Consider the following 13,570-nt stretch of genomic DNA (forward strand, 5'->3'; position numbering starts at 1 on the left):
GAGTGCAGAAAAGTCTTACCAGGATGCTGCATTGATTAGAGGGTATGAGCTATAAGGAGAGGCTGGACAAACCAGGGTTGCTTTCTATGGAGTGGCAGAAGCTGAGGGGAGATAGAAGTTTATAAAATTATGAGAGCCATAGATAGAGTAGGCAATCAGAATCAGAATCTTTTTTCCAAGATATAATATCTAATACTAGAGGGCATGCATTTAAGGTAAGAGGGGGAATTTCAAAAGAGATGTGAGGGGCAAGAAATGGAGAGATGTGGACCAAGGGCAGGTAGAAGGGATTAGTTTAATTTGGTGTCATGTTCAACACAACAGCTTGGGCCAAAAGGCCCATTCCTGGGCTGTAGTGTTCTATGTTCAATGTTCTATGAATTGCTAAATTGATGACTGGCTGATCTGGTCCAGTACAGTACTTTGGGCGGATACAAGAATTTCAGAAAGAAAAAGATGTTCTCTTGACTTCTGCCTCAAACCAACGACGCTAAAAAAACAGAGCAACAGAACATTTGAATCATTGTTGTTTATTGGAACTTATTGCGCACAGAACAGAGTGAAAATGTTAACCTAATAAGTCATTCACTTGAGTCAAAGTCTTTAGAAAAGGAAGGAAATAGCAAAAGGAATATTGTGAAATGGAACATTCCTAATGGAAAGATGCAATGGTGAAGCAAGGAAAAATCTTTTCACTCAGTGATTAGTTTGGGTATTGAATGCACTGGAAGTGTGGCAGAGGCAGGTTCAATCGATACATTCAAATGGGTATTGGATGGTACAAAATAATGTGCAAGGGAGAAAGCTGGAGATTGTCACTTGGTGATGAGGTTCATTTAATGAGGCAGTATATGCACAGAGGACTGAATGGTCTCTTTTTGTATTGCAGCACTTCTTTGATAATTACTTTCATGTAACAGATCGCAAGTTTTCTGGAGGCACTCCGTGAGGAACGAAGTTTGGAGGAGTTCACCAATATCATGCTGGCTCTTGCATGTGTGTGTAAGGCTGTCTTCATGAATAATTGGTGGCTTCCATGGAAACCAGATCTAGCACACTCAGTGTCTGCTGGTCATCTGCACCAGATCTGCACTCCACTCCTTGTGCCATTGGTATTCAGAATCATAAGCAAGGCAATGAGCATCAGGGAGTATTGACCCCACTCCAGATGATACTTCCTTATGGCGTCCTCAAAGCACTGGGCATGAAGGCTTCTGATAAGGGGAGAAGTAGGATGGTTCTAGATGGATCATTAACATTGTATACCTAATTCGGAAACAAAAGTTATTTGGCGCACACAAAGATTGTGAGGTTGGGATACAGAATGTGATTTTCTTCTCTCAACCCAAACCCTACGTTATCCAAGAAGGGCAGTGTGTGCATTTTATAGCCCAACATGTGAGGTAAATAGATCTGAGACCTTGTGCAGTCTATATGGAAAGTTTATGAGAATCATGGAACTGAGGTAAAAGTTTACACCTCGTGTGACATTACTTGTGCTTCACCATTATCACTGGGATTAATTTGCAATGTTCTGCGACGTGGTGCGGTTGCTTGTGATCTGGATTTGTAGTTGACATTGTTGCTCACTGCATGAGGTGCACAACTGGATTTCTGTAATAACAGATAAATTGAACCTATGCTGAGCCTCTGATTATTGCAACTTTCTCTTGAAAGGCCTCACATTACTTAGAAGAAGAAGAAACAAATTACACCACCGACTCTGTATGTGATGGCCATTTTAAATTCCAATTATGCCCTTGTGATTTGGATGAGGATGAAAGGTGACACAGAATAGAGTGAGTTGAAAGACCAGTGTCTCAATCTACATGGCACCATCCCCCAAAACCTCCATGTTCCTATCTGCTTTTCCTCTCTGTCTAAGTTATTGGGTTTGATGCTCCTCAAAGTCATACCCAACTCTTTCATTTAATTCTTTATCTGCCCACTCTTCACCAACTCTTACCCCACTCATGCCAAGTTCCAGCTTAGTCATGCCAACTATTGTTATGCACAACCCCTTACCAAAGCCTGGGCAGTGGTAGCCATTAAAGATGCCACTTCTGCAGCCCTGATGCCATCCCATGCTCTATCATCTCTCACCCTTATATGTTGACAATTCATAGTTATCCCCTCTGCATGCCAGCATGTTACCTCAATTCACACATTTGACCTCCCCCACTTCTCTGCTACAACCGACCCTGATAATCCCGCCTACCCCCAGCACCCACTTGACTTTCAGACAGCATATCTTCTGCACTGACTAGTGTCCATGCTCATAATTGACTTGGAATGACAGCTCTAACTCATGACCAACCAAATCCTTGACTGATATCTGTGTAGATCTTCCCTAATTTACTACTAATCCCTCGACTGGTTGCCTGGGGCCTGTAGGCCAGATTGTGCACCACTCTCCGGACTGCACTGAAATGGGCCTTTGACCCTGAATGCCTAAATGGCCAACTGATTGCATCTAAGCCCCTGAACTGGCATTGATCACATCCTTGACTAATTTTGTCAGTATCCTCTGCCAGGTGACAGTTCTCATTGACTTCATTGAGGACCATTTCCCTTAGATATTGAGATGAGGGCATTTGTAAAAGGCGATTCGGTGTGTTTGCTGAATGCGCTGCTGGCACATTTTGTGTGTGTGTGTGCAGGTGCGTGCGTTGACATTTATACACAGTGTCATACAGCAATATCAGCCCCCGTGAACTGATCATGTGTGGCATAACTGTCAAGCTGCTTGGCTTTGTGGCAGTGCTAAAAGATAAGAATGCATAAGGACTATAAGCCTTCAAGTTCCTATTGGGGGAGTAACGTGCAAAAAGGCAAAGCTGAGATCTTATGAGCATGGAAGGAGGCTCAAAGTGAGTCAGTGCTAAGAAAGAAAACAAGAAGCTCTGAGATGCACCCAGTTCTGATTGGTGAGATGGGTGTCTATTCCTGTGTGCAAATGGCCTGGTTAACTCATTGCAATGAAAACAGTCAGTGAGCTCCAGAGCTCAGTACTGCAGTGTCGAAATGTATAGTTTAAGTGACTCAGAGATGTGCCATGATAATGTGGTGAAGCTAATGCTCAGCTGATGTCCAAGTTCATAGACGAAGGATGCGGACAACATCTGGAGTGTGCCCTGTGGTTTTGCAGAACGCTAGCCAAGATGGATACCCAGGAAAAAAAAATAGATAACTTGCAGCTGCCGGATCAGATATTTATGACAACAATTCTATCCATCTGATTCCTCTCTGCTGCCTAGGAAAATGTTTTCAGGATGGCAGTTGGTGACTTGAGTTCTGCAGGGGCCAGTGTTAGGACCACAAATATTCACATTATAGATTAACGATCTGAATGAAGGAATGGAGGGTATTGTTGCTAAGTTTGCAGATGGAAAAAAGGAATGTGAAAGGACAAAGAGTATTGAGGAGGCGAGTAGGGTGCAGAAGGACTTGGACAGACTAGGAGAGCAGGCAAAGAAGTGTCAGATAGAATACGATATGTGTAAGTATGATGTTTTGCACTTTGCTAAGAAGGATAGAGGTGTGGACTATTTTCTAAGTGAATAAAGGCTTTGAAAATCTGAATCGCAAAGGGACTTGGGAATCCTGGTTCAGGATTCTCTTAAGTTTAACATGCAGGTTCAGTTGGCATTTAGGAAGGCAAATGCAATGTTGGCATTCATTTCAAGAGGGCTAGAAAACAAGAGTAGCGATGTACTGCTGAGGCTGTATAAGACTCTGGCCGGATGGTACTTGGAATATTGTGAACAGTTTTGGACCTTCCATCTAAGGGAGGATGTATTGGCATTAGAGGGGGTCCAGAGGAGGTTTACAAGAATGACCCTGGATTGAAAAGCTTGTCATAACAGGATCAGTTGTGGACACTGTGCCTGAATTTGATGGAGCTTAAAAAGATGAGAGGGAGAACTCATTGAAACTCAGAACACTGGGAGACCTGGATAGAATGGATGTGATGATGTTTCCACTGGTAGGAGAGACTAGGAGCCAAGGGCACAGACTCAGGGTGAAGGCATGACCCTTTAGAACTGAAATGAGAAGGAATTTCTTCAGCCAAAGGGTAGTTAATCCATGGAACTCATTGCCACAGAGGGCTGTGGAGGCCACGTCATTGATTATATTTAAATTAGTGAGAGATAGGGTTCTAAATTAAAGGGATCAAGGGTTACAGGGAGAAGACAGGAGATTGAGGTTGAAAAACATATCAGCTATGATTGAATGGCGGATCAGATTTGATGGACTGAATGGCCTAATTCTGCTCCAGAATGTTATGGTCTTAAGGCCTAAAATAGCAACTCAAACATAAAAGAGGCAAGATTAGTTAGTAATGAGATGTTCATTTATGTAACTATGTCCCATGCCTCTCAGTAGCAAGATTATCATCGAGGCGTTAGAGCCTGGAGTGGGGCTGTAGCAGTGGAGAAGGAAAGAATAGATACTCTCTTTGTTATCTTTTCTAAATTTGATTCTAAGTTAATGTGAATGGCACCTATGCAAGTGACTTTTCATTGTATTTTATATTGAATACATGAGACAATAAATGATACAAGTCAATTCAATTCCTCCTTATGTGCAAGGTCATATTTTCCTTTTGCAATGTTGAGAGTTTAATTTTTCCAATCTCAATGTATTTTCCCAACTGAACTTCCTTTGGTCACATCCTCCCTGTGTATCATAACATTGGTCCTTGTATTTGATTGCATTATGCAATAATTTTAACTTGTTTAAGACAACAAAATCTTCTTGTCAGAATACCGAGTGATTTTGCTTTAGTACTCTATACCAGTCAGGCCCTTAATAGCTCAACCTGAAAGGAGGATGGTGGCAATAAATCTACTTGTTGCACCTTTCACCAAGATGCCAGTGGTGAGGATCCATTAGACAACACAACGTGTTGTAATGCTGAGTCTGCAGTCTTGAAATTCTTAGCCCTTGTGGTGCAGTGGTAGTACATCTGCCTATAGATAGAAGGCTTGGGTTCAAGCCGTGGCATAACATCTCTGAGCTGGTTGATTAGAAAATATCTGCATTCTTGAAATGTAGTAAGTGTTAATTTGTAATCCTCACGTGTTTTCGCATGAAGTAAGAGATATCAAAATTGGGTAATTAGTGCTATGAATCTGATTTAGCTCATTGCAACACATTCCTGATTGTGAAAGACCTCACATTCTTTAATTTTCACTTCCAATAGAAATTGTAACAGTCTGAAAATGAATTGTTCCCACTGAGTGGGGAGTAGACAAAACATTCCCATGTCTTTCAGGATTCCACTCTTGGTTAAAAATGCCATTTTTCTGAGGAGGATAAATCTGACCCAATTCAGTCCATGGTCAACCGTAGAATTTTAAGGCTAATTTTCTTCATCTACATTTCCCAGCAGGCCAACCAAAACATCTTAATTCAGATGCAATGGAAAATAAATGATTTTAATTAATGCTCTGAATGATCACACCAACACTTCTTTGATGAACGAGTAACAGTTATATTTGAAGCTTTTAATCTCAAGACATTGAGATGCATTTCAAATGACTATCAAAAAATGTTTCAAGTATTGAAATAATATTTATTTATTGATGTTTAAGATAACAAACTTACAGTTAGTGAATCAACAGTTACCCTAGCCTTTTTATTGATCTTCCACATCTGGAATTTAATTCTTAACATAAATATATATATTACCTGTTAATAATTTCAGAAGCTTTAATAAAAAGCATTGCCATTTATAGTTCCTTCTGGATTAAAGATTTCAGAAAATTTATGGTTATATTTGTGTACTGTGTCTCATGTTACAATTGATAGGTACCTTAATTACTGTTTGGACTACCAAATGGAGTCTTACTTTTAAAGGAAGGAAAAACATATGTTGAACTAAATATACCCTATATTATACACTCAGGTTATTCTGAGGGATATCACAGCCAAATAATACCTGCAACACGTGTTCACTGTTATCTGGCCAAAGACAAACATTGATTAGGGACAACAAAAACTGCAGATGTTGGATTCCAAGTAGACGAACAGAAGGCTGGAAGAACACAGCAAGCCAGGCAGCATCGGGAAGTGGAGAATTCTCCACCTCCTGATGCTGCCTGGCTTGCTGTTGTTCCACCCTCCAGCCCGTCTACGAAAGACAAACATAGGAGTAGAATTAGGCCATTTGGGCCCTCCATAGGATCATGGTTGATCTGCTTGTGTTTGAATTCCACATTTCCACATACCCCTGATAACCTTTGATTTCACTGCCTAACAAGAATCTATCTGCCCTAAAATATGAATTTGTCTCACACCCACAGCCCTCTGAGGCATAGGGTTCCTAAGTTGCACAACCCTGTGGGAAATAAAAGAAACTCTATCATAAAAAAGGAGATCCCTAATTTTTAATCAGTGCACCCTAATGATGTGGTTTCACCAGTATAACTGAAGCATATCACCTTTTTTCTCTTATATTCAATACCCCTCCCAATAAAGGCTAACATTCATTTAGCTTTCTTAATTACTTGCTATATTTTCTTGAAAAGGTTTAGTTATGTATGCATTAGAATGCATTAGGAATTCTTCAACCATTTCCCATTTGAGTAATACTCTTGCATTTTCTATTCAACTAACTGGTCTACAATTCCCTCTTTCAGCTTCACTTCCTTCTTGAATAGAAACTTATCTTTGCTACCTTCCAGTTCAAATTGACCTTTCCAAAATTTGGCGAATTTTGGAAAATTAACACCAACTCATCCATTACCCCATTAGACACCACTTTTAAGACTCTAGGATGAAGTTCCATCTGGACCTATCAATTTGAGAGCACAAAGATGCAGCAGTTTGCTCAGCACCATTTCTCCAGTGATTGTAATTTCATCAAGTTCTTTCTCTTCTGTCTTTGGATTTACAGGTATTACTGTCAATTTTTATGCAACATCTATAGTGAACTAGACTTAGTAAAGTCTAAATGCTATTAACTCCTCATTGTCACTCTCTAGTGGACTGATGCTAATTACTTTTTGCATTTTCAAATACCTGTAGCAACTCTTGCTATCTGTTTTTATTTTTCTTCACTTGATTAATCTTTTAGTCATTCTTTGACAATCTTCAGATAATGTACAATTATCAAACCTCCCAGTCATCTTTGTGCAGTAATATACTTTTACTTTAAAGTTTGATTCATGTCTTAATTTCTTTAATTATCTAAGAATGATGGGCACTTCATGCAAAAGTTTTCTTACAGTGGGAATATCCTTATTCTTTGAATATTATGAAAAGTAACCATAATGTCCACCACTGCTTCTTAATTGATCTACCTTTTACTCTAGTATCACAATACACTCTAGTTATCTCAGATTTCATGCCAATATAGATGGTCTTACTTAAGTTTAAAATACCAGTTTTACTGCCATCTTCTACCTTTCAGAGTGAAAGAATCGCTCATTTTATAGTCACTGGTACTAGAAAGTGCATTTACTCTGAGGTCATTAATTAATTCAGTCACTTTATGCAATACTAAGTCCAGTATAACCTGCTCTCTGGTTGATTCCAGAATGTGCTGCTCTTGAAAAATAACTTAAAAGCAATCTATGAACTCTCAGCTAGACTACTTTTGTCAAACTGATTTTTTTAGTTTACATGTAAAGTAATTCATCTATGATTATTGTTGGACCTTTATTTTATATACCCAATTTTGTTTCTTGTATATTTCTTCCTGCTTTGTGGTTACTCTTAAGGGGTCTGTAAACCACTCCCACCAGTGACTTCTTTCCCCAGTTGTTCCTCATTATCAAATTGATTCTACATCCTGATCTCCTGAACCAAGGTCATCTCCAGTCATTGTATAAATGTCATCCTTGATTAGCAATGCTACCCCTCCACCTTTACCTAGTCTCCTATACTTCTTGAATTTCTTCTTGAACAGAATGTTCAATATTCAAGATGCAACCCTTGTCATCATGTCTTTGTAATGGCTGCCAGGCCATATTCATTTATTTTGCCATGTACTATCAATTTGTTTGCTTAGTTATAAACGCTATGCACCTTCAGATATAGAAATATTAGACTGTCTTCTTATAGTCTTTGTAATCTTCAGTCTTGACTTTTGGTGTACTCTTAGGTTTAATCTCCTTCCTGCCATTCTCTGACTCTCTTTTCCCATATTATGTTAAATGTGGCGAGATCTACAAACAACAGAGAAATAATCAGTTAAGTTTATTTTGGTGGTATTGATTGAGAAATTTTGGGAGAACTTCAGTGCTCTTTTTTCTAAGTAGTGTGGTGAGATCTTTTGCATGGAACTAATTTTGTGTCCTCTACCAGCTCTTGGAAGGCAAAATGGATAGACTTGCAGTTTTTGTAAACCTAGCAAGTCTTAATTTTCCCCTGAAATGTGATGTTTGTGACGAAGAATTTTGTATAATAGTAATCCAGTCGCTTTATGAAAAGCAACTGGTAATAGGTAGAATCTTTCCTGCAGACACATTAAATGCTTTACAAACCAGGAAGAATTCCTCATTAAATATTCATGTTGGATTCTTTATGATTTATGATTTGGATTCTGATAGATTTTGTATGATATGTTCGCTTAAGGTCACTTGATCCCATGTCTAAGATCTTGTTATTAATTTGTGTATAACTATTTGTAACTGTCAATTAAAATATAATGGTTATATATTTTAACAATATACTTTGTACTGGCTTTAGGATTTCATCTCGGCCTTAGGGTTAAAATCTAACTGTTGCAGTAAAGTCTCTTTATCACAGAGAGTTCATTTCTGAGATGCCCTTTTCCAATGATTCTATCCCGTATGTTTAAATAACTCCAATAATTTGTCTCTCTTTGATCTTTTGTCAAAACCAACCACAAAAAAAGTTTAAAGATCATTTACTGCGTAAAAAAATCTCCCAATGTCCTTTTTGCTGAAGAACTGTAAATCAATTTATTTATTTTGTGCGAAATGTGAAGTAAGCAATGCTGACAATATTTGCTTTTGTGCAAGAAATGCATTAAACTGCACTGCAGTAAATTACAGATCTGTGCAAGTAAACGAATAAAACAAAGCAAATGAAAACAATTTGCATATCAAATTCTATGAGGGAGGTGCTTAAAGCTGCAATTTGTTATAGTAAAATATGTTGGCTATAAATAATGTTAAAAATTTTGCTTAATAAAATATGCATGCTAGGAATGACTTTTTTTAAAAGCTATTATCTAATTATTATCTGACAGATACATTTTAAAACAAACAAGCTTTTAAAAGATGATGATAATAGCAGTAATCTATCATTGTATAAAGCAAAGCTTTGAAAATGGATATATGTGAACAGAAGACCTGATAGGAATTTAATGATATTTTGCCCCAGCACTCACTTGCTTTGAAAACATTTTTGCTTTTTAGGATTACTATTCTATATATTTATTAATTGATTTAAAGGCAAGATAGAAATGTGTGCTATCATTAAAATAAAACCTTATCTGCTATAAAATATTGCAGCTTTAAAGACCTTTGTAATATATTAACCCGGGATGAATGGATTTCCATGTGAATTCCTTAGATGTAACATCACCGAACTGCTCACCATCAACTTTCTTAGGGTCATGATTGATCACAAATCAGACTTGACATGCTCATAATGCCATGGATACTAGAACATGTCAAAAGCTGCGTAGTTTGCAACAATTGGTCCATCTCTTAATTCCCTACAGCTTCTACACAAGGCAGAATCAGGATAGATAGAATAGAATTTTCCTCACCTGTCTTAATGGGTGCAGAAATAGTACCAACACCCAAGAAGTCCAACACCATCCAGAACAAAGATTGGTACCCCATCATCCACTTCAAGCTCATTTCCACCCTTGGCATCTTTTTCTTGATTCTTTCATTGAATGTGGGAGTCACTGGTGAAGCCATCATTTACTGCCTGTCCCTATATGCCCTTGAACTGAGTGGTTTGCCAGGCCATTTCAGAAATCAGTTAAGTGTTAACCACTTCCTATGCCCCTGGAGTCACATGTAAGCCAGACCAGATAAGGATGGTGGGTTTCCTTCAATCGTTAGGGGAAATCTAGAGTAATAAGTGTAGAGGAATGGGTCTGGATGGGTTACTCTTTAGAGGGTCAGTGTGGATCTGTAGGGCAAAATGGCCTGTTTCCATACTGTAGAGATTCTGCTTCTAACTGTAGGGATTCTAATTCTAAATAGCATAAGTGAACCAGATTGTTTTTAATGACAATATTTCCAACACATCATTAGAGATTTATATTCCAGATTTATTGATTGAATCAACATTTCATCATATATTCATGGCACCACCCCAAACATTCTTCAAGGGCACTATTGAAGCAACTTATTGAGGCTGCTTTGGAAGTACTTTCCAAATGCATACCATTGTCAGCTAGAAGGACAATACACTGCTCTGTCAGGAACACAGCAGCTTCTAAGTTTCATTTCAAATCAGATGCCACCTTGATATGGATGCAAATTGCTGATCCTTCATCAACATTGAAGTTATATCTTGGAACTCCTTGTCTAACAGCATTTTGGATGTCCCTCTATGTAATAGGCAGCTAAGATTCAATAAGATAGCACAACACAACCTTCTCCAGGGTAACCATCTTAGGCAATAAATAATGACCTTGCTCCCAACATTGATCTCCCAAGAACAATTTTTTTTTTAACAAATTGAATCAGAGCAGAGCTCTAGTGGAAGTAGAATTCAGAAATTTTGGTTGTGAATGCAAAATCTAAGCCACTGACCTCAAACGTAATTTACTGATGGCATATATTGCTATTGATGGAAGGCATACATTTTCTAGTTTCAAGAAAATATGTTTGCAAGCTGAAACAAACATAAATTCTATGTTTTAGACACAGTGCTCATATCCCAATATTTCCTGAAGCACATGTTGGATCCCTATACACTCTGATGAAATCTTTTAGTCTAGAATAAAAGCAGGATTATTCAGTCTTCGATATGAATACATGAAAAGATAGATCCAAATAAGGATCTGTTTTCCTTTCCCTCTTCTGATATATATTTTAGAATACATTTTGGTACTTTAACTGCAAAATTTTCAGATTCAGGACAAGTAATGAAAAATGTATAAGGCACAAACTAAGAGTGAAGTGAAACAACCTCACTAATAGCCAGGTGATATACTCTACAGAGTCTCAGGCCTTACATTGTATTTGTGATGATTGTGTTAGTGCTGGGGAACATTGCTCACAGTAATGCTTATGGCATTACTAATTTTCCTCAAGAGGCTGACAGAAAAGGCCACATGAGGACAGACAGACTTTAAATAAATTGGAGCAATCGAGCAGAATGCAAAATAGATCCAATTTAACATGTTTGAATTACTACAAACACTAATTTTCACCTTCCTCTCTGGATTTCATACTAATGAATTTTGGAAGTGATAATTATGTCTGCTATTATCTTGTCCATTAGTTCTACATCAATGGCACCAGCTGCTGAAAAGGGACAAAATGACTATTTAATCATTTCAAAGTCAGCACAAATTCAACAGCATGTAGTCTGATTGCCATTAACTGTGCATGAAATGATAAGACAGTGTGTAGGACAAAACTACACTGTGTAAACAATTAACAATGACAAAAAAGTCTATAAGAGAGCAAAAGAATTACCAGAAGCAATTGTTAATGATGCATTTTGTTGCTGCCTTTGCTTTATTTCCTTGCAGTAATATGTAATTGGTGATAGATTTACAAAAGGGATAGCTGACATTGGCATTGAACAGGTCTTGTTTGGTTCAATTCACATGGAAGCCCATTGATCCCCTAATGTCTTAAATTGAGAAGGATATATAGGCAACGAATTAGAGAGAGAAAGGGAATAAATCTTTAGCTTTCCAGCAGATATTACCAAACCATACTACAGTAATTTCACATAACGAGTGGCATATTAGCTTTCATTAGATTAGAGAAAAAGGTGATTCTGCATTCTTCTGATCTGCACCACAGCAAGGGCAAATATCAATGTCATTATTTGCTCATAGTCTTAATACTGCAAATGGAGTATTTGAGAATCAGAGAGGCAATCACAAAGTGTGTTCTGTAGGTACAAGGCTCACTACAGTTTCAATGTTTATTTCTTCCTAAATATCACCTAACTTTTTAAAACCTGTTTTTTGTCCCTTGTTTCTTCCAGGATAGGTTGATGTGCATGGAGTCTAAACCATATTTATATGCGACTGACTGAACATATCAGCTGGTCTTGTCTTTCCTCTTCATATGATACTTCTGCTATGAAGCAAACATTTGCACACACTATTGAGGGTTTAATGCTGATGTAGTGGCCCCATTTGTTAGATTACTTTTGTGTCCAAATTGAAACAATAATAATCTGAAAAGGAAGAAACTGTTTCTGCAGTATTTTGTGCCTTGCCATTTAACACAATCATAGCAATAATCTGACAGAAAGAGAGTTGGACTAATAGCCCTATGAGAAAATTGGCTCTGTTTCAAAAGTGGAAAGAGAACTTGCAGGGATCTAGCTTTCAAACCACTATTGCCTGCAGGAGTCTGAAACACATCCTTATTTCCACTGGTATCGGGGGCGCCAGCGCATTCCCATCCAGTCTTAGATATCGGAGGCGTGGTATCATCTCCAGATCGTGGGCATGTAAAGCAATATTATCGATGGGACATGGGCAGATTTCAGTTCCATTGATTTCTGTGAGGAAGAGAAAAGTAACTTTAAATTGGCAGATGTTTAGGAAACAAAACCTCTTGCACCAACCTTTTCCACAATTCCTATATCCACTTTGACAGTGGCAAATGTTTATGGAAATGAATCACACTGTCATCACATCTGATCAGCACTGGTGGGTTATGTACCTCCGAGCTCCTTACCCTGTGCTGCAGTGAAATGTTGCAGCTAACTGTACTTTGCTGTTTCCAAAATTGTTTTAAACTTTGTGAAATGACCATACAAAAATAAAGGAGAATTTAGAGTTTCATATGCTGACTGAATCTCCTCTGACCCTTCATATTTGAAAACTAAACTTGGCATTCAATCATTGTGCAAAATGATTACAAGGATGGGCGTTTCCAAAGGCCACATTTACAAAATACGATTGTAACCTGGGAGAATAGTGTCATCATGTATTGGGATGGCACCATCACATGCAGAATGACATTATCAATTATTTGGATGATATCATCACCTGTGGTGAATTATGACAGAAAGCATGGTGAAGGAATGGACAAAAGATATGTATATCAATTTGACTTCTGCATGCCAATCTCTTTGAGATTGCTGTAGATAGGGAAAGGTCGCTATTGGCATTACAGGCAGGTACCTATGGAATAGTGGGAGTGTCCGTATCTCTACAACAGAAGTTGCAGCTTCAAGTCACACCTGCTTTGTAGGTATTTCTAAACAGGTTGAGTTTTGTCTGATCTCTGTATAAACAAGAGTATGCTTTCTTTCACAGGGCACTTGTGGCGCAGTAGTTGTTCCCTACCTCTGATCCAAGAGGCCCCAGTTTAAGATCAACCTGCTTCAGAGGTGTGTAAGAATACCTCTGTGGCAGGTTGATTTGGAAAATATT

At 38.2% G+C, this 13,570-nt stretch overlaps 1 protein-coding gene across 2 annotated transcripts in view; it reads right to left on the minus strand.

Moving 5' to 3' along the window:
* Positions 1-5,564: 5,564 nt before the first annotated feature.
* The window catches only part of LOC122563119 (proline/arginine-rich end leucine-rich repeat protein), a 29,564-nt gene continuing 21,558 nt past the window's right edge, over positions 5,565-13,570 (minus strand). Inside the window, exons 3-4 of one of the 2 annotated variants that reach the window (XM_043716567.1) lie at positions 12,502-12,690; positions 5,565-8,174 (exon numbers count right to left, since the gene is read on the minus strand). In XM_043716567.1, coding sequence (XP_043572502.1) covers positions 12,515-12,690 — 176 coding nt within the window. In that variant the 3' untranslated portion in view covers positions 5,565-8,174; positions 12,502-12,514. Of the gene's footprint in view, positions 12,691-13,570 lie in introns of both variants that reach the window. The other variant, XM_043716566.1, reaches the window with a different exon arrangement.

Source organism: Chiloscyllium plagiosum, chromosome 26 (assembly GCF_004010195.1).
Source record: "Chiloscyllium plagiosum isolate BGI_BamShark_2017 chromosome 26, ASM401019v2, whole genome shotgun sequence".
NCBI lineage: Eukaryota > Metazoa > Chordata > Chondrichthyes > Orectolobiformes > Hemiscylliidae > Chiloscyllium > Chiloscyllium plagiosum.